Source organism: Cyprinus carpio, chromosome B4 (assembly GCF_018340385.1).
Source record: "Cyprinus carpio isolate SPL01 chromosome B4, ASM1834038v1, whole genome shotgun sequence".
NCBI lineage: Eukaryota > Metazoa > Chordata > Actinopteri > Cypriniformes > Cyprinidae > Cyprinus > Cyprinus carpio.
This window is the reverse complement of record NC_056600.1, coordinates 6714036-6736791: the sequence shown is the minus strand read 5'-3', so window position 1 is coordinate 6736791 and position 22756 is coordinate 6714036. Positions and strand designations below refer to the sequence as shown.

General features: G+C 34.0%; 2 protein-coding genes across 2 annotated transcripts; one reads left to right on the top strand and one right to left on the bottom strand.

Annotated features, from left to right (window-relative positions):
- Positions 1-125: 125 nt before the first annotated feature.
- LOC109105876 (sulfotransferase 4A1) lies at positions 126-11790 on the bottom strand. Its single transcript, XM_042721752.1, has 7 exons — positions 11473-11790; positions 7435-7565; positions 7243-7323; positions 5253-5379; positions 5044-5138; positions 3219-3357; positions 126-2305 (listed from the first exon to the last, which is right to left on the bottom strand). The coding sequence occupies exons 1-7, from the start codon at positions 11639-11641 to the stop codon at positions 2193-2195; spliced, it is 855 nt and encodes a 284-aa protein (XP_042577686.1). The 5' UTR covers positions 11642-11790; the 3' UTR covers positions 126-2192.
- Positions 11791-12522: 732 nt separating this feature from the next.
- Positions 12523-21963, top strand: LOC109112031 (patatin-like phospholipase domain-containing protein 2). Its single transcript, XM_042721751.1, has 9 exons — positions 12523-12875; positions 15883-16115; positions 16878-16943; positions 18327-18536; positions 19684-19744; positions 19854-20054; positions 20252-20384; positions 20748-20855; positions 21311-21963. Exons 1-9 carry the CDS (start codon positions 12683-12685, stop codon positions 21489-21491), a joined length of 1386 nt encoding a protein of 461 aa, XP_042577685.1. The 5' UTR covers positions 12523-12682; the 3' UTR covers positions 21492-21963.
- The last annotated feature ends 793 nt before the right edge of the window (positions 21964-22756 follow it).

The following is a 22756-nucleotide window of genomic DNA, read 5'->3' as shown; positions in this document are numbered from 1 at the left end:
TAGCCGCCGTTTTAATTCTGATATGTTGTATTTACGCTCTAAGGCAAGAAGAAAGCAGAAGAATCAATTAATAAACATCATTATCATCATCCAGTAACTAAATAGCAATAACACAGAAGACAATCTGAACGTCAAGGCCTAAAGATGTCACTTTATTAATAAACCAGCAAGCAAGGCTGAAAAGAAACCAGTGTGTTGAGTTACATAAAACAGCATAGCAGGACTAAATCAGTGCAGGCTGACCATGTACGGGAGCAGTACTAATACATGTTGGTAGCTTGTGAGCTTCTGTGAGCCCCACACAGTAAAGACATTCAGAGCAACAGGCTAATGTGTCCAGAGACAAGAAGCATGATAGTGAGTGTGAAGAAAGAGAAAATGGTGTAGAGGAATGAATTAAGTGACTGTGATGACGCAGCCTCCTGATTGGACGTGAGGTTTCAGAGCTTTATGACATCACAGCCTCTCTCCTGTCTGAACAGAAGTTCTCTTCCTGAATCAAGTGATTGCCTGAATTTGGAATAGCATACTAGCATAATACAGTTGCAAATAAAACAAAGACTATATACTGGATTATGGTTTACAAGAGAATACTAGTTAAAAATTTCAAATTTACTTGCCTTTCCTTTGAAATTTTGTGAAATTTACTACCAGTTTCTGAGTGAAAACAATTTCTACACTCATTTTTTTTTCAGTGTCTGCATAATATTTTTGTAATAATTTAAAAAAATGAAAAATTATTAAAAAGTAACAAATATACTACTCTTACTATTTTTACAGTACACAGTATACTGCACACAGTGTGCACATTTTCATTATTAGGTTACATATTACACTGAAAAAGATGGATGTAGAACTTTTTACTAAATTTGTTAATTATTTACAAAAAACTGGCAAATAACATTGAATTAAAAATGATCTTTTTGAGTAGAAAGACTGAATGCACAGAAAACTCAGTCCCAGAATGCAATGCACTCAAGTAATCCTCAGTGTCACAAATTAACCAGATGTAATATCTTATTGTCTCATTATTTGATCAGACTGTCACACAAAACTGGATCAAAAATTCTAAATATCCATTTCAATTTCTGACACAGCTGGCAATCTCTGAATTAACCACACATTTAATGAAGTCATGTGACAGTGTAGAATATTACACATTTAGTTAGTGGCATAATGCATACTGCTCAACATTCTATTTTTTAAAATAGTACACTATGTAGTATGCTAGTATTCCATTCCAAACACAGAAATTGTTGGATACGTGAGGTTATAAGTCACTTTGTTATTTGACTTCACCTTTGCATCTTTTATGCTTTTTACCAAGACATAATGATGAAATACAAACTCCTATATACTCTTAACACTTCTGATGCATTATATTATTATGATGTGCATGTTACTGATATAAAATGTTCCTTTCCCATTCCTTTACACACAGATTGTATACGTTCATGTGACTGATATTTCTAACTTATGCAAATATGTAGACATGATACACTCAAAAAATTATAGATGCACATGTGAGTAAATGTAAAAAGAAAAAAGTTAAATATCTATGGTATCAATAAATAGCTATACTGGAATATATGTCAAAGAATCTAGAAGCCACTAGAAGAAGCGAAATGACATTCCACACACACTTTAAGATCTTTTGGCCAGGAGCCAATCAGCATTCATCATGAGGCTTTTCGCGACTTGAACTGTGATTGGATGACTGCATATTTGGTGCATGTATTAGCCAATGATTTCAAGAATCCTCCTGAGAAACGACAACGATTTTTTCTGAGAGTTTGTCGTAAGGGCTTAAGCATATAGAATATAGTCTAAATAATTTTTCATTTCTGATTTTTAATAAATACACTTTTCATAAGCGCCTTTGGGATATGGTATAGCTCTGTACAATGTGCAAACGCAACAAGCACTGTGCTTACACTTTGGACTAGCACTGCTGATGCACTGTTTATACAAATACACACGTGAAAAAAGGCCTCTTAGTACTGACCGTGTATCTGTACTAAGAAGTAATTTTTGAGGAAATAATGAAAGCATTGATGAGCAAGAGATGGTGGGGATAGAGAGATAAAATCTGGATGGGGAATGTCCATCAGGTGACATTAAGCACAGCAGATGAACTGATTGGTTGGTTGGTTGGTTCTTGAGCAGTTAACAGATAGTCCAGTGTCGCTTCCTCACAGGGTAAAGTCAAAGGTCAGGTCAGACTTTGCCATCTTCTGTCGGTACACAGCATCAAACTTTTCATTCATGGACACAGTGAAAATGTCCTTCCAAAGCCCAACACGACCTGAAGCAGATGAACACAGAGTTAGAAGATTTCAGAGCAGTTTAACTCTTTTGGAAGCATTCATCATTTGTTTTAGCAAAGAGAAGAATTCATGGTCGTATTATTTTATTTTATATTATTTGACAGTTTTTTGACAATCAAACCCAGAACATTCCTTAAAGACTTGACCTCACCCATACTCACCTTTCTTACACTTTTTCCATCTTCATGTTCACAGTATATCTTCATGTACACTTATAGTATAATAAATCCCTACTGTATGTAGTGAGATTTTTCAGCGTCATGCCAAGCCAAGAATCCATGCACTAAAAGAAAATTAAACAAGACACAAGAAAACAACAACAAAACCAAACTAAAGTACAAATGATAAAATAATCTAAAATAAATAGCAAAAAGTTTTTACTTAATGTTCGCTTAATAATAAAACAAATAACAGCACAAAGACATGAACAGCAACGGAAATTTCCATAGAAATAAAGATGCACCACACATATTCACCACATGATGGCACTGCCCAACAATCCTTCCTTTGTATGACCGATAAGGCACATGAGATTTATCTAAACGTTAAGTCGTCAAGCATACAGGGGCTAGATTTCTGTACATGCATGTAAAATGTGTTAAAGTTCACTCTCACTTTTGGCCAGCACTTATCACTTCATGTATCCTTCTTTGGGAAAGACTAAGGATTTCTCTTGCCGGAGAAGAAATCTCTGGGAATCCATTTTTATAATCCTCTAATGATTGGCTTCGGGTGTGTACTTCGGGTCATATTTCTCAGGGAACAGAACATGCAGTGACAGACTGCTAATATTTTCTTCCTAGTTTCAAGTGTTTTTTGCTATTTTGTAATGCACATCGAGTTATGATTTTTTTTGTTGTTGTTTGTTTTTTTCAGTCTTCTCTTTCTTACCCCGGCAGATGGACAAGGCCTCAGAGTTGCTGCACTGCTCGATGAGTTGGTTACAGCTCTCCACCATGCTCTCCAGCTGGGCTTTATCACACGAGATGCCCAGAAAGCGAGCCAGCTGCTCCACCAGGGTCCCCAGATCCTCCAGAGAGAGAAATTACAGACAGGAAAGGTGGAGAGACAGAGAGAAAGATAATCGTTTGGTTATGTAATCATGACTCACGCCTTGCTCTTACACAGATGAATACATGAAAACATAATTAGCTTTCATGATTAACTTCAGTTTAATGATTTCAGGGACCTTGAGGTGCAGGTGACTTTTTTTCTACCAGATGTTCTGAATCATAAAAAAGAGGAAATTGCTAAAAGTATATTTTTCAAAGCGACCAATTCAAGAATGTGCATCTGTTTATTTTCTGTCAGATTAGTTGCACTGATATACCCTATTTAAATAATTGTTAAATAATAGTTATTAATTTCATTAATCAATCATTTCAATTGATAAAAGTAAAATAAATTAATTAGATTGTATATAGCTGTATATAAAAAGTTCATACAAACAAAATTAAGAAAATGCACATTTGATTAACTTATTATTTTAGTTTATCATATATGGTAAGATACATTTTGTATTTTATGTTATTTTAGTTTATTATTTATAAGCTTTTAATTAATAATACCAATAATGCTTAATTCTTTAACATTTAAAAGTTAAACTTTTACTTTATATTTAACTTATTTATTGTTGTTGAAACAGAATTAAGGAACAACAGTTTTGTAAAAAAGAAAATGAATAAGAATTATATTATATTATTTAACTTAGTTTATATAATATCCTTTATGTTCAGCAAATAGACAGACTACTGGACCATGGTGTAATATCTATATGTTCTGTTTCTATACATTAGTCTATTTCATCAGAGGTTATGCCTTAGTCACATGCAGTGCCTCTCTGTTAGTGCTTTCCTGCTGGACTCTGAGCTCTCCTAATCACATTACTCCATAAAGATATGGAAACAACATACTTAAGCAGACTGACAATCAGTGATTACATAACATACATGCATACATAACATTCTACAATCACAGTTTCTAGGAACTGTTGCCCTTGAGACATGAATACAGCTGTTTGTAAGAATGAAATGTGCTAAGAGTGATTAGGGGCCTCTTTGTACTGATACTTCATGGACAAATAGTGGAGGCATAGAGAGACATAGAGTGAGAGAAAGAGGATGTACAAAATGCTATACGTGATTATACTCTAAAGTAGAGTATACTGTACTCTATCGAGTATATGAAGCAGAACGCATGCAATCCGTTTGAGATCATCTCTGCATCAGTTTACAGGAAACTGAATTAAAGCAGAAAGTATTTTTTAGTGTAAAACTTTTAAATATGTTTTAGTAATTGAAATAATAAGTTCTAAAAATGAATTAACATTGAATTAAAGCTCTACAGAAATATTTTTAAATAATAAAAGTGGCAAAAGCACATAACAGAATCACTAAAATAAGCTAAAATTAAAACTATAAAAATGCATGCTCATTCAAAATTTTAAAATGTTCATAAATTAACACTGATACATACAAAAACAGAATAAAAAAATAAGTATTAAAATTGAGCAATAAATGCTTCCAAATCAATTACAAAACACATAAAAAACAAAAAGGGTGAAACGCCATACTGTGAATAATATAAATGCTTGACACTGCATGTATAATATGTAGTGTATAAAGTAGTATACTATTTCAAACATAGCCATAAAATAAGCAAGATGATAAAGTGTGTGTGTGTGTGTGTGTGTGTGTGTGTGTGTGTGAGTCAGTACCTTGTACATATCCTCATATTTCAAGAAGAGAACATTAGAGTCCATGCGATGCTCCCAGAACTCCTGAACATGCTCAAACCAGGAGCCGTATCCCACTACAGAGTCACACAAGCAAGACACAAAAAACAAGATTAAAACAAGAAGTACATTCTCATACACTTTCCTCTTGAGCAAATATGTCAGTTGTGAGTCAAATGTGTCTCACTCACACTTATCGTTCATAAATCGCCTGCAGAACTCCTGGAAAGTTCCCCGGTAGCTCATGGTTCGTAAAGAGCGATGAAACTGGTAGTAGGACACCACCAGGTCTTTAGGGTTCCTGGCCATATAGATCACCTAGAGGACATGCATTGTTGTGTTTGTGTAAAGGCATATTCATACCAAAAATTATACTCTTTTCAAAGATCTGTTCACAGCTTAAGCATAGTGGAAAAAGTCAAATATTTTTCATTATTCATAACTATACTATTCTTATGCTCACCAAGGCTGTATTTATTTGATCGAAAATAGTAATATTGTGAAATATTACTACAATTTAAAATAAGTGTTTTAATATTTTTAAAACTTTTCATCAGCAATACTCCAGGCTTCAGTGTCACATGATCCTTCAGAATTCATTTAATATGCTGATTCTGTGCTCAAGTACGGAGCCCCGCACATGGCATGCAGGAAAAAATAGTAGGCTAAATCGTGTGCATGATTTACTAATTCGTTCCCTCAATGTACTAAAACGTGCACACGATTACTATTGCGTTCCCTCGATTTACTATTTTGTTCACTCGATTTATGTATTGTGCGCACGATTTACTAATTCGTTCCCTCGATTTGCTAAATCATGCGCACGATTTAGCAAATCGAGTGAACGCAATAGTAAATCGAGGGAACGCAATAGTAATCGTGTGCACGTTTTAGTACATTGAGGGAACGAATTAGTAAATCGTGTGCACAATTTATTTATTTTTTCTTGCATGTCATGTGCGGGGCTCCGTACTCAAGAAACCTTTTCTTGTTATTAACAATATTTTTGTGGAAATTGTAATACATGTTTTTCAGGATTCTTTGATTGAATAGAAAGTAGGGCTGTGCGATTAATCGAAATCGGAATAAAATCATGATTTGATCGTGCGCGATTTCTAAATCGCTTTATAGCACGATTTTCCGCGGTCCCGACCTCCCGCAGTATGCTATCCGATCCAATCAGAATGCAGCGCATTAAGTGGAGCGCGAGAACAGAACAGACTGGGCATATGCCTAACTCCAGGTTCACACACTCTGTCTGTGATGCGTTTTTTTTCCGAGCCCATGTTAATGGATCAGAGCTTCACACTGCACGCGGTAAAAGATGTGAACAGAAAAGGTTAGAAATCGAGAGGTGCGAAAAGAATGAGAATCTAGCGCATGAGCATAGAGAGAGTTGTGAGTGTGTGAGAGGAGACACGTTTTAAGTGCGCGCATTCTCTCCGGACGAGAGCAGCGTGTATCTGAGCACGCGTGTATCTTCCTTTATTTTGTGACAAAGTAAAGGAAATCTGCTTGCGAGCGGAGAGATTCTCGCTCGCGCATTATTTTAATGTGCTTTCGCGTTACAATAACTCGCTCTCGCGGCTGCTTCTGCACCGCATACGCATACTGTATACGCACTGCAAACGGAGTACGTGTGAACCTTGGGCAATAAATATATTTCAGCACCGCTACAATGAGCTCTATGACCAATGCATGGCAAAAAAAAGAGTAAGTGTGAAAGTTGTGGACACGTTTTTTTTTTTTTTTTTTTTTTTTTTTTTTTTTTTTTTTTGGCCATATGTCTAGACATTTTGTTTGACATCTTTACTTAGTGATTATTTTGAGTTATGTCTGTTCTAGAGACATGTTACAACTTTTTGATAAAGCTCTCATTGGTTTTCTTTTGGAAATATGTTTCAAATTTATACGGAATGCATTTCTGACTGTAAAGCATGTCTGTGTGTGTCAAAATCGGGATTAAAATCGAAATCGCAAAATTGATCAAAAAATCGTGATAGGTTTTTTTTGTCCATATTGCACAGCCGTAATAGAAAGTTCAAAGAACTGCATTTATTTGAAATAGAAATCTTTTGTAACATTATGAATGTCTCTACTGTCAATTTTGATCAGTTTTGATCATCCTTAATGGACAATTGGAAGTCATGATTAATATGTTAATAGTGTTTTCCAGCTGACCTTGCCTTCTCCATTGTGCATCGCTGTGGGCAGGAAACGATACGGCAGGTGGCTTTTGATCAGACGAGGAGATGTCAGTTCCTACAGAAACACAAAACTTTATCAGTCCAAGAGGTCAGGAGCAAAATAAATGTCATTCCCATGCTGAAGGCCATTGGTTTAGTAAATTTGTGCATGTGAGAGAGTAAACACCTGGATGATCTCCAAACCCGGCTGTGGATATTCCAACACAGGAAGCTGCTCATCAATATTCATGAGCCCAATCTCATCTGGGTCTGCACCCTGACTCACCAGATACACCACCTCCTGTAACAAACTCGTACCTACATGCATGGGATGAAGAAAGCAAAGTTGTTTTGGATGAATTATTGATGGTGAAAAGATGACTTTGCCAGCTGCACTTAACACATGAAGATAGCCTGTCCTGCAACATCAATGATTTAAAACCATTCTTTGGTGAAGCATTTTTATTTTTTTTAATTTTTTTTCAGTTTTGACCATCACAGCTGACAAGGAGCAACCCATCTATTTGATGCAGATGCTCCTATGCTTCACAGAAGATGCTGAGTTTATTGGGTGAGGAGCTAAAATGACGTCTTGCCTCGTGATTTTGAGCTGTTCATTTTACAAGAGCTTTGTCATTTTTTATGTGTTAATTTATTTGTCAGGCTTCTGCTTTGCCCAACAGTACAATGGTGGTTTGATTATACAGGGAGCCCTGATAATGAAATTTCACCCTGCTGCGTCAAACGTTTTGGGTACATGCCCTGATCTTCATATCTTCCACCTTCTTCACAGTGTTCCCTGACATGTGCAAATCTAATACATCAAAATTATCCTTACATGCAGGAATTAATGGAGGTATGCACTGAAAACATCTAAAGGACCTCCTACAGAAATCATATAGATATTTTTTATATTTTCCTTTCAAATAATAATTATTTGTTTTAAGTTAATGTCAGTTTGTTCTGACATTTATAAAAGTATGTTTTGTTCATTTGCTGTTAATTCTTTACACGCTACTGATCAACAGGAACATTCCAAGAAAACCTTTTAAGAAAAATGTGCAAGTGTAATATTAATAAGCCTTAACAAATGAATTATAAAAGTAATTCTGGAAGGGACAGAGCTGGTTTAAACACATGACTACCATTAAACATTTGACAAAGGAGCCTTTAAACCCCAATAAATCTTATTTGGATCCTTTGAAAAGCATGAAAAATGCAAGTTTGTAGACTGTTCACATTAATACAAAAGCTTATATCAATTACATTGATGTTATTTTCTCACATTTTTTGTATTGCATGACTGTGGAGGCATATCAGTGTCCCCTTTCACTTCTTATTTTTTGCCCATTACAGATGAAACATCTACTTCTGTTTAGTTGAGGAGAAGCAATTATACTGCCACCTCAGCAGAACCCTTATTTGTTGACTACACAAGGAGTTTTCAACAGTACAAAACAAAGGTAAAATATAAGCATGACCTTGAAATTATCATAAAGTGCCTCTTTCACTCTCATTCAGAAGTTTTGTTTACTCTTGGCTGGCTTGAGAGCATACATAAGCAGAAATTAAACACGTATGCCAACATCAACATGAACAACATACATAGAAATATATATACAAAAACAACCTAACTAGGGCTCTCTTTTTAAGTTTGGTTTAATAATCTTGATTTGCTGCACAGAAACAGTCTTGTGTTAGCTACTTTAAAGATCTGGAACAAATTAAGATTTTAAGGGCATAACAACAAATACAAGGAGGTTTTATCTTTCAGTACGATGATGACGTTTGATTATAAATCGGATTTCAAGAAAACACACCATCGGGGTCACATGAACCTCTGGCCACTTCCTCCCACTGGACTGCAAATCAAAATAAAGCCACATAAAGTGAAAAGTTGTCTTGCAAACACAATTTCCCCGATTGATAGTTTTTATTTACGCTGTACAATTTATATATTTCCAGGCATTATGTATGGAAAATATCCAAATTTATTGAAATACATTTGTTCAGATGGTTTAAAATTATGAAAATATTTAATGTGGACAAAATGGAGTTTAATTGTTTTATAAGAAGCCTGAGAAATATCAAGCATATAATGTTTGACTCTGCCATTCCCTTCACAACTGTCAACAAGGCAATGTCTGTTTGCTCCGCAGATTCGACTGGCAGTGCAACGTGTGACTCTACTGACCTGTCATCCATCACAGTCTGCTGGAGACATACATTTTAGTATGTAACACTCAGCAGAGCTCGGCCTTCTCTCGGCGCTCCAAACTCAATTATACCGATGCTGGTGCGACACAACATCCTCTGCAAAGCCATGCGATTTCAGACCCTCACGCTATCATTCCTACTATCCTCCTCTCAGTTCATCTCTTTATAACTGCACAGTGGTATCTGTATCATATTATTTAAACAGCTGCATCAGTTTAGACATCCCTTGACTGTACTAACATTTTTTAGGCCTGAGGTGGTTTTCTTAGTAAGACTTTAAAATAAGGTTCCAGTTGTTAATATTAACAATGGGAAATAATTCTAAAGCATTGAGCTTAATCAATGTTAATTTCAACATATACTAATACATTACTAAAATCAAAAGTATTTGTATTCATTATTTAAAGGCCCTGAGCTGAAATGAAGTACAAATTAACACTTGTATTTTTTATTAGCGAACATTAAAAGGAACAGATCACCCAAAAATGAAAATTTGCTACCATTCAAGATGTAGATTAGTTTGTTTCTTCATCAGAACAGCTTTGGAGAAATTTAGCATTACATCACTTGCTCACCAATAGATCCTCTGCAGTGAATGGGTGCCGTCAGAATGAGAGTTGTCGGAAAGAACAAATCTATCATTAAGGTGTTTAAATTTTTTCCTATTGCTTCTGGCCAAAATACGAATCAATAATCCATAATAACACTTCCTCTAGTGAAAAAGTTGTCCTCTCACATCAAAGTCTCCCCAAATATTTGTTTAGAACTGTTTTGGACTGTTTCCGCATGTAAATGGTGCTTGAAATGTACATATTTCAGACTTTTGCACTGGAGAAAGCAATATTATGCATAAAGAACTTGAATTTCAGTTGGAAGCAACAGTTTGAAGTTAAAAATGTCTTGATGGATTTGTTTCTTACAAACATGCAGCTTTTTGCTTCACAAGATGTTAATTGGTGGACTGCAGTCGTGTGGATTTTTGTGATGTTTTTAGCATTTCTCCAAATCTGTGAATCTACATCTACATGTTGAATGACCTTAAGATGGGAAAACTTTAAGCAAATTTTCACTTTGGGTGAACTACTCCTTTAACAAAGTGAACTGCTCATTATTTGTTCATTTTAGTTAAAAGTAATGGAACCTTATTATAAAGTGTTACTGTTTTCTTTTTGGCTTCTCATGTGCAAGCAGGTGAGAAAGCAATAAGACAACTCTATAATGCATCTGAACTTTCCAATCTAAATTGCTTTTTTCATTACAGGAAACAAAAAAAGATCTGTAAATATACTTTTGTTTTCAGCTGACTTATTACACAAGTAAATCGACATAGCAACAAGCATGCGTGGGAGAGGGACTGATCCATCCTAACAGGAAACAGCGCCCCTCTGCAGTGAATGAACATGTGTGGGCATGGCAAACATTTCACCTTGCTTTGTTTTTAATTTAACATCAACACACAATACAAACACTCCCAGTTCTGATTTTTAATTCTTATCGACCACAAATCACACAATGTCTAAAAAATAATCAACTTTTCACCTTATTATTTTAATCAAACTCATCTGTTTCAAACAGGCCTGGCTCAGATATATACGACTCTCAGGGAGGACCGGATATGATTAGGTGGGCCAGGCTGGTTTCACAGTATTTTGAAAATGCCTCTATTTTAAATTAATAATATTGCCAATGTCATGCAGGCTGTTGGTGGGTCATCATGTATTTATTTGTCTATAATTTAGAAAGTGCTATTTTACTTAACAAGCAGACTATATAAATATGCATATAAATGTTTAGGTTTTTATTTATTATATTAACAAGCCATCTAAAACACGTGATGGCACATTCTAAATCATATTGTCTACAAACAAATATAGAAAACAAGTGACGTGCAGTGATGCTTAAGATCTCAGATCATGCTTTATTTTGGTAAACACCTCAAATAACTACATCCTCCATGAAGGAAAATCCTGCACATGTAAGATGTATTCTGACGTGTGCGTTTTAATACCTGATTTGGGGTATGTAACGATCCATATGTCGCTACTTCTTAACGAAAAGTTGGCGATCTCGTCCATCTTGCCCCTGCAGAAAGGAGGGAGTCGAACTCCATGATACTCGAAATATTTGCTCTCGTATTCAATCGGGGTGCTCGGCGTGTCCACCTCGCTTTCCGCCATCGTTTTAAACGGTTACAACACGAAAGGCTTTAAGGGATTGATTTTTAAAAAGATTTGGGGAGAAGAGGACGCATTTGATATCCAGCAGCCTCTGATTGTTTGGCAAAGACGTGCCGCTTTGCGTGCGCCTTGACCTTCAGCCAATCAGGAGGAGGAGAGATGATGTAATGGGATTCTCTCAGCATCAGCACCAGTCGCCTGGGCGGTTCCTCGAGCAGGCCGGATGTTCATCGCTCTTGTAAATAAACAACACGTTTCTAAAAGTAAAACAATAAAAATGTGGTTGCTAAGTAATCCAATCTTGTATTAATGCTATACTCTGTTTATCACGTTTGTCTGCTTTCTCATAACCATTATATGGCATTTAAATTTTAATTGATAAGTCATTAGCAAATATTGCATTGTGGATATACACTTAAATATGAATGAGTAGTAGCCACGTATAGTAGTATCAAATAGCCTATATGTGTATGTATTTAGCACTTATATAATGCAGACCAATGTTTGTTATAAATGAATATCAAATTATAGTGTTAAATAAACACGAATAACGTTTAATGTCTCGTAGAAAAAAATATTAAAATCTTAGAGCGATTTTTGCCACACTGGAGACAATTTACTGTAAGAAATATGATTGTTTAAATCTACTAGTATTAGAGATTTAAAAGTATTGGTACTTGAATAATAACTGAAATTTTTAATTGTTTTAAATGTCATCATCTTAAAGGATTGTGATTGGGCTGTCCCGGCGAATCTTGAGAAAAGTAGCACCAACCACGTGACAACGTTGAACAGTATACATAACAGTATATATATATATATAGACTACCACGTGTAAGCCCAGCCTATTTAGGAATTTGCTAACAGAGATTCTATTTCTACTGGGCTGCGGCAAGTTTCCCATTGGCTCCAGTGCTGACAGACGCAAGAGCAAAACACCACATTACCCCTCCTTCTGCACAAAGATAGACAAACACCTTTACGGAAGGTATGATAATAGTTACAGCGCGAGCAGGAGCAGCCTGAGACTTTGCCGCAGTCATGTTTGATTTAAACTTAAAGGGAGGCTGGAATCTCTCGTTCGCTGGATGCGGCTTTTTAGGGGTCTATCACATCGGTGTCGCGAGCTGTCTTCTGGAGCAAGCGCCTTATCTGATCCGCGGGGCCACTAAGATCTGTGGAGCCTCCGCAGGGGCTCTCACTGCATCCGTGCTCACTACCGAGGCATGTTTAGGTATGAAGAAGGGTTTCAAAACCCTGACTAGATGCTTTGGTGCTCAAAAAGGCTGATTTTTGTGTAGACAGCTTACTAGGTTTTGAGTCGTTCTTCTGAAGTTTCTTCTGGTGATTAGGGGACTTCTGCATTTTGCTTACTTTAAGTAAATATTTTATAGTAACTATAACCGTATTTAGGGTGGTGGTTAAATACAGAACCTCACCAGTGTTTTATGAGTAATATTTTTTATGTGTAGCTCACAGACATTTTTTGCATTTTTTTCCTCAGATACTCAAAAGATGGTTAATGGATAACAAAATGCACACAGACACATATTCACACATATAAATATTTACTTTATATAATATATACGTATTGAAAGATTTACTGTTGTCCTGTGTAGCAACTCATAATGTAATAACTGCACATAATGTAATACGTATTACATTCTGGCTTATTAGGCTACATTGTGTAATTTTTTTTTTATTTTTTTTTATGAAAAGCTTACTAATTTTGTGATTATGACATGCTTAATTTTTGAGATATAAGCCTGGTTTCACAGACAGGGCTTAGACTAAGCCAGGATTAGGCCATAGTTCAATTAGGACGTTATAAAAACAGTAATTTTTATAAACGTGCCTTAGAAAAAACATTAATGGTGTACAGTTTGAGACAAAGTAAAGGCACCGATCTATTTTAAGAACAGTAAGAGCACGTTTCTTTCAGTTGATACAGCTCAGATTTACATTTTAGTCTGGTATTTCTGTGAGACCGGGGGATAGTCATTTAAATGGTTGTTATAAAAACTTGTTTATATTCTACACAAATGTATAGGCCTAATGTATTTATAATTTTGGCGATATGATTAGATGGTTTTATCTTCCTGAGATAAATGTCACATAACTGACACATTCCTCACAGGCTGTTATACTGATGATTTCCCTGGTTAAAACCGCTTATAGACACAGAAATGATGTGTGATTGTAAGTTGTACTTTATTTTTCAACATATCCTCTGATGTACATTCACGTTATAACTTGTATTAAAGTGAAGAATTGTTCATTAACTTGTGCTCCGTGCTGCCGTTGCCTGAGGCTACATTAGACTTTGGAAACTTTTATTTGTTTTTTCCAAATTTGTTCATAAAAAATGCCTTCAATCAAAGGACATAGAATTTAGTAGGGGCAAAACTGAATAGCAATAATTTTTAGCATTTATTTTTATGTATTAAATTTTATTTTTATGTTACCTCTGTTGTTGCATGTTATGTTAAATTTTAAATTAAATATAAATTTACTATATTTATTTTGTTAGTGCACATTGCTAGTCTTAAGGTCAACAATTAATCTGTGCAAGTTAATCCTCTGAAAAAAAAAATGCTTTGGTAATCTTTAATTAAAATCTGATCCTTTGCTTTTGCTCTGGAATGGCATGCAATACTTGACGAGTTATAATTTTATAAGAATTTTAATTAAAGAGTTTTTGTTGTTGTTTGTTTGTTTGATTTTCATGATTCTAACACAATGTCCCTTCACTAAAGGTCAGCTATAGTTTAGTTATTCTATATAAATCCCAAAATAAATCTCAGACGTGAACATATTTACTTTGCTTAATCCATTCATGTACAAATTAATTCTAAAAATAAATTAATTTGTACATGAAAGACTAAGCAAAGCAAATAATATGTTCACGTCTGAGATTTATTTTGGCATTTATCTCTATATATCTATCTCTTATATAATATATATATATATATATATATAAGAAGAGATGTTATATACAGTCAGAATATTGTGCTGTTATTAAGCCTATATATATATATATATATATATATAACAGCACAAATATTCTGACTGTCCCTTATACTTGGCTGCTTATACTTTATTATAAGTATAATCATATAATTATGACAATATTACAACATTTTTTGGTCATTTTATACATTTCTTATAGTGTAATAATTGTTATTACATTATGAGCTCAAGATTTTTTTACGTTTTGAGAAAATTATTACATTATGTACATTTTATTACAATAATAACGTAATACTTATTACATTATGTGCAGTTATAACGTAATGAGTTGCTACAATCCTGTAATATTCATTTTTTTCTATTTATTATTTTGATAAAAAAGAAATTTATATTTATATTAAAATAAAATTTTATTTTATTTAAATTTATTATTTTAATGGTTTAATTTAAGCAATCAAATTATTAAGTTTATGTACCTGTCAACACCATCATTTTTGTTAAAGCAGTGTTATTTTAGTATTATTTCTATGCTATTATAGTATTTATTCAAAGTTATGAGTAGGAAAGGTGTATAACAAATAAAGTTTATTTTATTTATTAAATGAATCAGCTTTTAGGTTTATATTTTCAGTTTTCATTTTGATTTCAGTTAAAGATTCAGTAATTTGTTACATGCATTTTTCATGTTTGTTTTACATTTCTATATTATTTTAATATATTTTTAGTTTTAGCCATTTTAGTATTATTTTGCATTTCAGTTAACTTATTTATTTAATGACCTCATGTTTCAAGCCCAAAATATTTGTACTATGCCATCTGAATTTTATTATAGCATTTCATTTTATAGCCGATCCTCTGCATGTGTAATCCAGGAGCTGTTTCCACTGGCTATATAAGCAAGACTCAGAGGAAGACAAGTGGAAAGTGTAGAAATGGGTTACTGGGTTTTCTTGTTGCAGTACTGAACAAAGAACTGTAAACTGCTGTTGTTTGTGCGTGTCTGTGTGATATCTGCATGACTTCATTCTTTCACTTTCATGTAATATCTGAACCAGAAAGCTAATTCAGACTCTAATCAACCTTTGGTTTATTACAGGTTCAGAGATTGTGTGTATTGTCAAGATTAAAGATGAAAAAATTATGTTTAATATGTCTGCATTACAGTTTTTTAATTTTTTATTTTGGTTAATCTTATGTTCTTGACTTCCTTTTCATCTTTCCTGTGTATTGCTTAGTTCATTTTTTGTGTCTGTTTCTTTCCACTGATGCAGAGAAATGTTGTGAAGATGTAATCAATGTTGCCAAGGAGGCACGGAAGCGTAATCTGGGCCCTTTGCACCCAACATTTAACATAGTCAAGGTGATACGTGGAGGCCTCTATCGCGACCTTCCGTCCAATGCACACACGCTGGCCTCTGGTCGACTGTGTATATCCCTCACACGCGTCATGGATGGCCAAAACGTTCTGGTATCAGACTTCAGCTCCAAAGATGAACTCATCCAGGTTAGAGCATCACTTTACCATAGAAACAGCTCAGAATTTGATTTCCTGTCACCACTTTATATTATTCTGATAACCCACTTTTATGTTCTTTTATCTATATGATTTAATGGGGCCATAAAATGACACACTTAATCACACTTAATATTCTGGTAAATTCTCTCTAAAAATTAGGTCGTATCATTTTATTATAGGAGTTCCCAAGAATCATCAGCCAAAACCCCTTGCATGTTAATTTGTTAAATATTGTGGTTATAGCTATCAATAAGAGCTCAGTTTAAATCTGCAGAATCAGGTTTCCCTCAAAATCAGTGGATTTTTGGAATTTGGAATTAAAATAGCTGCTAGTTTTTAACTAAAATATACATTAAAAATAATAAATTGAAATATATATATATAGAGAGAGAGAGAGAGAATAAATTGAAATAAAGCAGAAAATTCATAAAAAATATTTGATGAAAAGCTCAACTTAAACAAAACCCTGAAAATAAGAAATGTGGCTTTGGCAAATTAAAATAAAAATAAATTAAAGCTAAATATTTTTTAAAAGTAATAAAAATACAAAAGCAAAATATACACATAACTAAAATGTAAAATTAAAATGAATATGAATTTTTTTTAAATAAAAGCTAATTCAGAATATTAATAAAAATACTGTAATAGTATAGAAATAATACTAAAAGAACACAGTGTCTTTACTTTGTCTTTGTTTTGCATCTGTGTTTCTCTCTCTATCTTTGCTTTCTGCTTTCTTTTCATTTCCAGGCTCTTATCTGCAGCTGTTTCATTCCTGTATATTGTGGTTTAATTCCTCCTGCCTTCCGTGGTGTGGTAAGTATCAAAGTTAATAACTTTAAAGCCAATCCATGAGGCACTGTATGAGGTGACACGGCTGGGAAGTTGGATTATTTCACATGGAAGAATTAGGACATTGCAACAAGTTCATTGCACTTACTTCAAAGAATTCAGACACTGGGGAAAAGTGAACTAACACTGGCCTCAATAAGAGAATTAAATACGCTAATTGCTTTGATCAAGATTTTCTTGTAGAGCTGTTACTCAGTGTGTCTGAATGAACCCTCCCTCAACCCCATAGCCTGTACATTGTGTACTTGTTCTTTAGAAAGGGGAGGAGACTTCAATGCATAGAAAGAGTTGAGAGGTCAAACAGTTCAAATAAAGGTTCAGCTCTGTTTGTATTAACACTTACAACCCAGAAGTGTTCATTATTTGGTTACTATGGAATAATTGTTTCATTAGAAACCTCAACTTAATTAGGTAATACAGATGATACTTTATTCATACACATGCCAATTACTAATCATGACTTACATTGAAAAATTAAACCCAGATTAATGAATCTATCAAAACTTTAAGTAGATTAGGCTGTGACTAAAGTGGTCTATTGAGTAAAGTTTGGCTGTGAAGTTGGTCTATTAAAAGGACAAATAAAGGTTGTTATGCAGGTCTTTTGGTCTGATCACACCACCACCTTACTGCTGGTCAGTCCTGATCAGCCCACCTTCAACTGAGCCACACTGACACTTGCAATAGCCTGGAAATCCCAATTGGCTCATTACAAACAATAAACTTCCCATCAGGAACTACTACTGCTAACTAGTATCTGGCTAGCTATCATTTAATTGTTAGGAAGGCTGGATGGTTTAAGATGGATGTGTTTTAATGTATATACATTTATATATTATTTTAAACATTATAAATGTAATACTTAAATTTTACTAATGAAAAATATGGGTCTTAAAGCTCTGTTATTAAAAATAAAAATAGTGGTTCTACAATTTATATTTATTTTATTGTTCTTTATTGTTCAAATTTAAAAATAACAGTAGAAGAGAAGCAAAGTCAAATTTTGTGGGTAATCTTGACATACTATGCTAAAATTATTTTAAGCAAATAAAATGTATAAATATTATATATACTGTTTATGACATTAATAGAAACTGCGCATGATATTTCTACTTATATTTTAAATATTTGTATTTCAGAAAGAAATGTGTACAACTACATATATAAAAGCCTGTATATAAAATAATGTAAATATTCTTTATATATATATATATATATATAATTATATATATATAAACTATATATATATATATTTTTTTTATATATATATATATATATATTTTTTTTTTTTTTTATATATATAAAAATTTTACATACACATATCTCTCAGTTTTTCTTTCTCATCAGCGTTATGTGGATGGTGGGATCAGTGATAATCTGCCCCAGTCCGAGCTGAAAAACACCATCACCATTTCTCCATTCTCAGGAGAGAGTGACATCTGTCCAAAAGACAATTCCACCAGCTTCCACGAACTGCGTTTCACAAACACCAGCATACAAGTAAATCTAGACAACATGTACAGACTGAGCAAAGCATTGTTTCCCCCAGAGCCTAAAGTAAGTACACCAAACACACACATTCACATACCTAAGTGAAGTAAGAATGGTATGCATGAGCTGTCTGTATTGTGTATTCAGCCTTTAAAAAACATGATGTTAAATGCTGCTCTGTCTTTAAGCTCTTTGATGCACAGAGAGATACAGGCAGAAGTCTTTCAGTCCAGTTGGAGATATATATATTAGACTTACATCCTCTTACAGCATAACAAGATATTTATGTTTGATCAAAGGAATTTATCCATTGTGTCACAACATGTGTCTTGCCAAATGTTTTTCTCCACCTTAAAGCTAGGTCAAAGCTAGGTCACGTTGGCATGACGTCAATAGGCAATAGATAAGATCAGATAAAAATAAAGATGGTGCTGTGGTTTTACACCGTTTGAGCAGAAACAGCAGATCTTTGCAATCTTCAAATTTCACTTTGCAAATACCAACTCTTGGAAAAGAACACTTGGTACCAAAAAAAGAGAGAAGATATATCCTTGCATTAAAAAAATAAATCTGAGAATACTTTTCCATCATCCTATAAACATCTTTCAATCATAACAAGATGTACCTTTATATGTCAAATCTTAAAATAAAGTACTGTGTCAATGGAATATGAGTATAAATTAAATTAATAATAATAAAAGAGAATAAATGAATAAGACTTGAGATATGAGTAACATAAGACATTAATATGAATATAATGTGGAGTAACTTTCATCCTTTTAACTTGTTGTGATAATTTCTTTCATTTCTGTTTGGTTTTAAATGAGTTAAGTATAGTAAAAAAAAATCCCAGTACAGTATTTACAGTATTTAATTGGAGTCATTAATTTTCATAATTGTCTAAGCATTGTTTAACCCTTACTGATCAGAGCTTATGCACCTCAGTATTTGAGTAAACATTGGCAAAATAAGCTCAGATCATTGAGGCCTATAAGCAATGAGTTCCAAAAAGACTTACAAACCTGTGCTAATTGAAAGAAAACAAGCTGACAAAAAGATTGAATCTAAGCTGTGGTGGTAATATAGCGTAATAAGAAATTTACAAGCAATTTTTAATAGGCCTGTCATTTCTGACCAGGAAGCTTGACACGGCACAATAACTAATTAAATCATATCTATCACACAATGAAATGTCTGTGCATGTGATTGGCAGGTGCTAGCAGAAATGTGTCAAAGCGGGTATAAAGACGCCCTCCGATTTCTCCAGGAAAACAGTGAGTGCTCCTTATCTCTTGTGTCACTTTATCTCTAATGTTCATTTTTGCATTATGCCAAATATGATATTTGTTGCGGTTTAGAAGAAACGGTGAGGTCTCTTTATAGATTTGCTAACGGCAGCATGTCCAAGAGCAGACGTGGCTTTGATTCAGACCACGCCCACCTGCTGCTGTCCAGGCAATAGGAATCCAGTCGTGACGGAAACCACAAAAGAGTGGGTGCTGCGGAGACTCCGCCTCTTGAGAAAACACCACTGGTGGTTGGACGAACAACTTGTCAATAACCTGCCAACCCCCATTAAGAAAGGTAGAGTAAAGGTTTTTGCACACAGAGTCTGAACTTTTCGGTTGTTAAAAAATAAATGCAACCCAACGTTGTGTCAATCACGTTTACACACAAGCAGAAAGGATGACAAATACGAAAAAAACTTGCTTTATACTTAAATGTACTTTTAAAGCTGAAGAATGTTAACTTCATACTGTACTATGTGCATGTGTTTACAGTTTTTTGCGATGCCTGCAGAGAAAAGCACGGCCTGCTGGCACAAGTGTCTGGTTTTCTGCCGTTACGTGTGGCATCCTACATGCTGATGCCGTACACTCTGCCAGTGGAATCAGCGTACTCTGCAGCGCAGAGGTCAATATCATCATTTAACATTGTTTACTAATCAGAACATATTATTCTATTAATTGCACTTTTAATACACTACCATGGGGTCAGTAATGTTTTTAAATGTAACTTTCTGTTCAGCAAGGTTGCATTAAATGGATTATAAAGACGGGGACAGTGAAGACATTTGTAATGTTACAAATATTGATTGATATTAATATTACAAATATTGATATTTCAAATAAATGCTGTTCGTTTGAACTTTCTATTCATCAAGGAATCGTGAAAAAACGGTTTGCAGAAATATTAAGCAACACAACTGTAAATATTTGAGTGCATGTCACAAATGTTGTATCCAGAGGAGTTTTTAATTTTGTCTGTGTTTGGAAGGTTTTGGGAATGGATCCCGGAAGTCCCTGCAGATGTGCGCTGGCTTGCTGAGGTAGCAGGCGGTGTTTATAGACTGGCATGGAAAGGTGCAGCATCAGAGACAAGCAGGTAAAATCCCTCAGGAATTATTGAAGGCGACTATTAAAGGAGTAGTTAACTAAAAATTTAAATATGCTGAAAATGTACTCTACCCTCAGGCCATCCTAGATTTAGTTTCTTCATCAGAACAGATTTGGGGAAGTTTAGCATTACATCACTTGCTCACCAATGGACCCTCTGCAGTGAATGGGTGCCGTCAAACAGCTGATAAAACATTTACATTTAGTCATTTAGCAGACGCTTTTATCCAAAGAGACTTACAAATGATGACAATAGAAGCAATCAAAACCAACAAATGAGCAATAATATGCAAGTCGTACTATATTAACCTTACAAGGTTATTATATAAAAACATCTTATTGTTTTTTTTTTTTTAATATGAAAGATAAGTTTTACCTAGAGTCTAATAAGCATAAGAGATCAATGTTTTGAATGTCTTGAATGTCGTCTTGTTTATTTTGCAGTGGTGCCCCTTTGAGAAGATGTTTGAGTGAACCACCAATAGTTGATTTACATATGCCTGTCTCAAACTACAACGAACACATGCCTCATTCTGCCAGCAACCTTGATAGTTACAACTGGACTTTTCCAGATGACTTCAACAGCTTCCTCTGTCGACCCACAGGACAGTCCCATCAATCATAGACATAAATACCTAGCAGCCTCATTGCCCGCTTTGAGCCGTTGCTGCGATACGTCAACGCGTCCGCCATGTTTGTGAGGGCAAGACTGCCTTAAAAATAAATTGAAGTAAACGAGGGAGCTGCGGTTTTTTCTGGATTAAAACACGATAACATTTACATTTATCAACCGATTTCAGAGGTTTGTGATCTACATGCAGTTAAAAATAACTTTGCCTCCAGTCATTTAGTTAGGTTTGGAAAATTATAAATTTTCGTAAGAAGCTGCGAAAGCTCACACTTGTTGATTTTGTTGATTTTTCCACTTTACAATTCTAATGTTAGTGTAGCATAACTGTAACATATACATGTAATGTAATTTGAATGTACATTAAATGAAATTAAGTTGTTTCATTGCTTTCTCTGTGCTCAACCCCAACATTTTAGCTTTATTTGTGCTACAAAACACGACTCATTCCCTTTGAAATACTGGGGGGGGGGGACAAAAAAAATAAATAAACTAATTAATATTTATTTAATGATTATTTATTTTCATTGAGAAAATTGAATAAAACCAGCGAATACAAATCAAAAAGTGACACGCTGGTAGTCTGCTTTTTATTTTGATAGCACTCTATACAGATAAACTCCACAACAAACAATAACAAATGCAACTGATAAGCCTTTATGGATCCAGTAAAACTTAGTTACAGTGGTAAAATATTATACACTATACAGCGCACAGTAAAAATATAGTAAAAGTGTTATTTAATATTAAAAAGTATATGTAGTACAATTTGTAGTAAGGTGAATAATATAAAAAGTGAGTACAACAGTACAATAACATAAGTGATATAATAGATTATAATGTATAATATGTATAATACCATAATAAATAAATGAATAACAATAGATTAATAATAGCAAGAAGAATATGTAATATCAAGGGTGGAATAATACAGAATAGACAAAAATGAAGAATAAATTAATAGTAAATTATAAAGTAAAATAAATAATCATGAAATGTACAGTTTTAGTATTTGTGTAATAATTATTAAACAATTTAAGACACAACTAATGACACAACACAAAAAATTGTGGACGTGAAGTCCAAAAAGCTCCTTAAGTATAATATATACATGTACACACATTATGGAAATCACGCACACACACGCACACACAGTAACACATATATATATATATATATATATATATATATATATAAAATAAAAAAATCCTCTGAATCAATCTCAGCTCAAGATGCACATTTTATTTCAGTTTTCAGTTCTA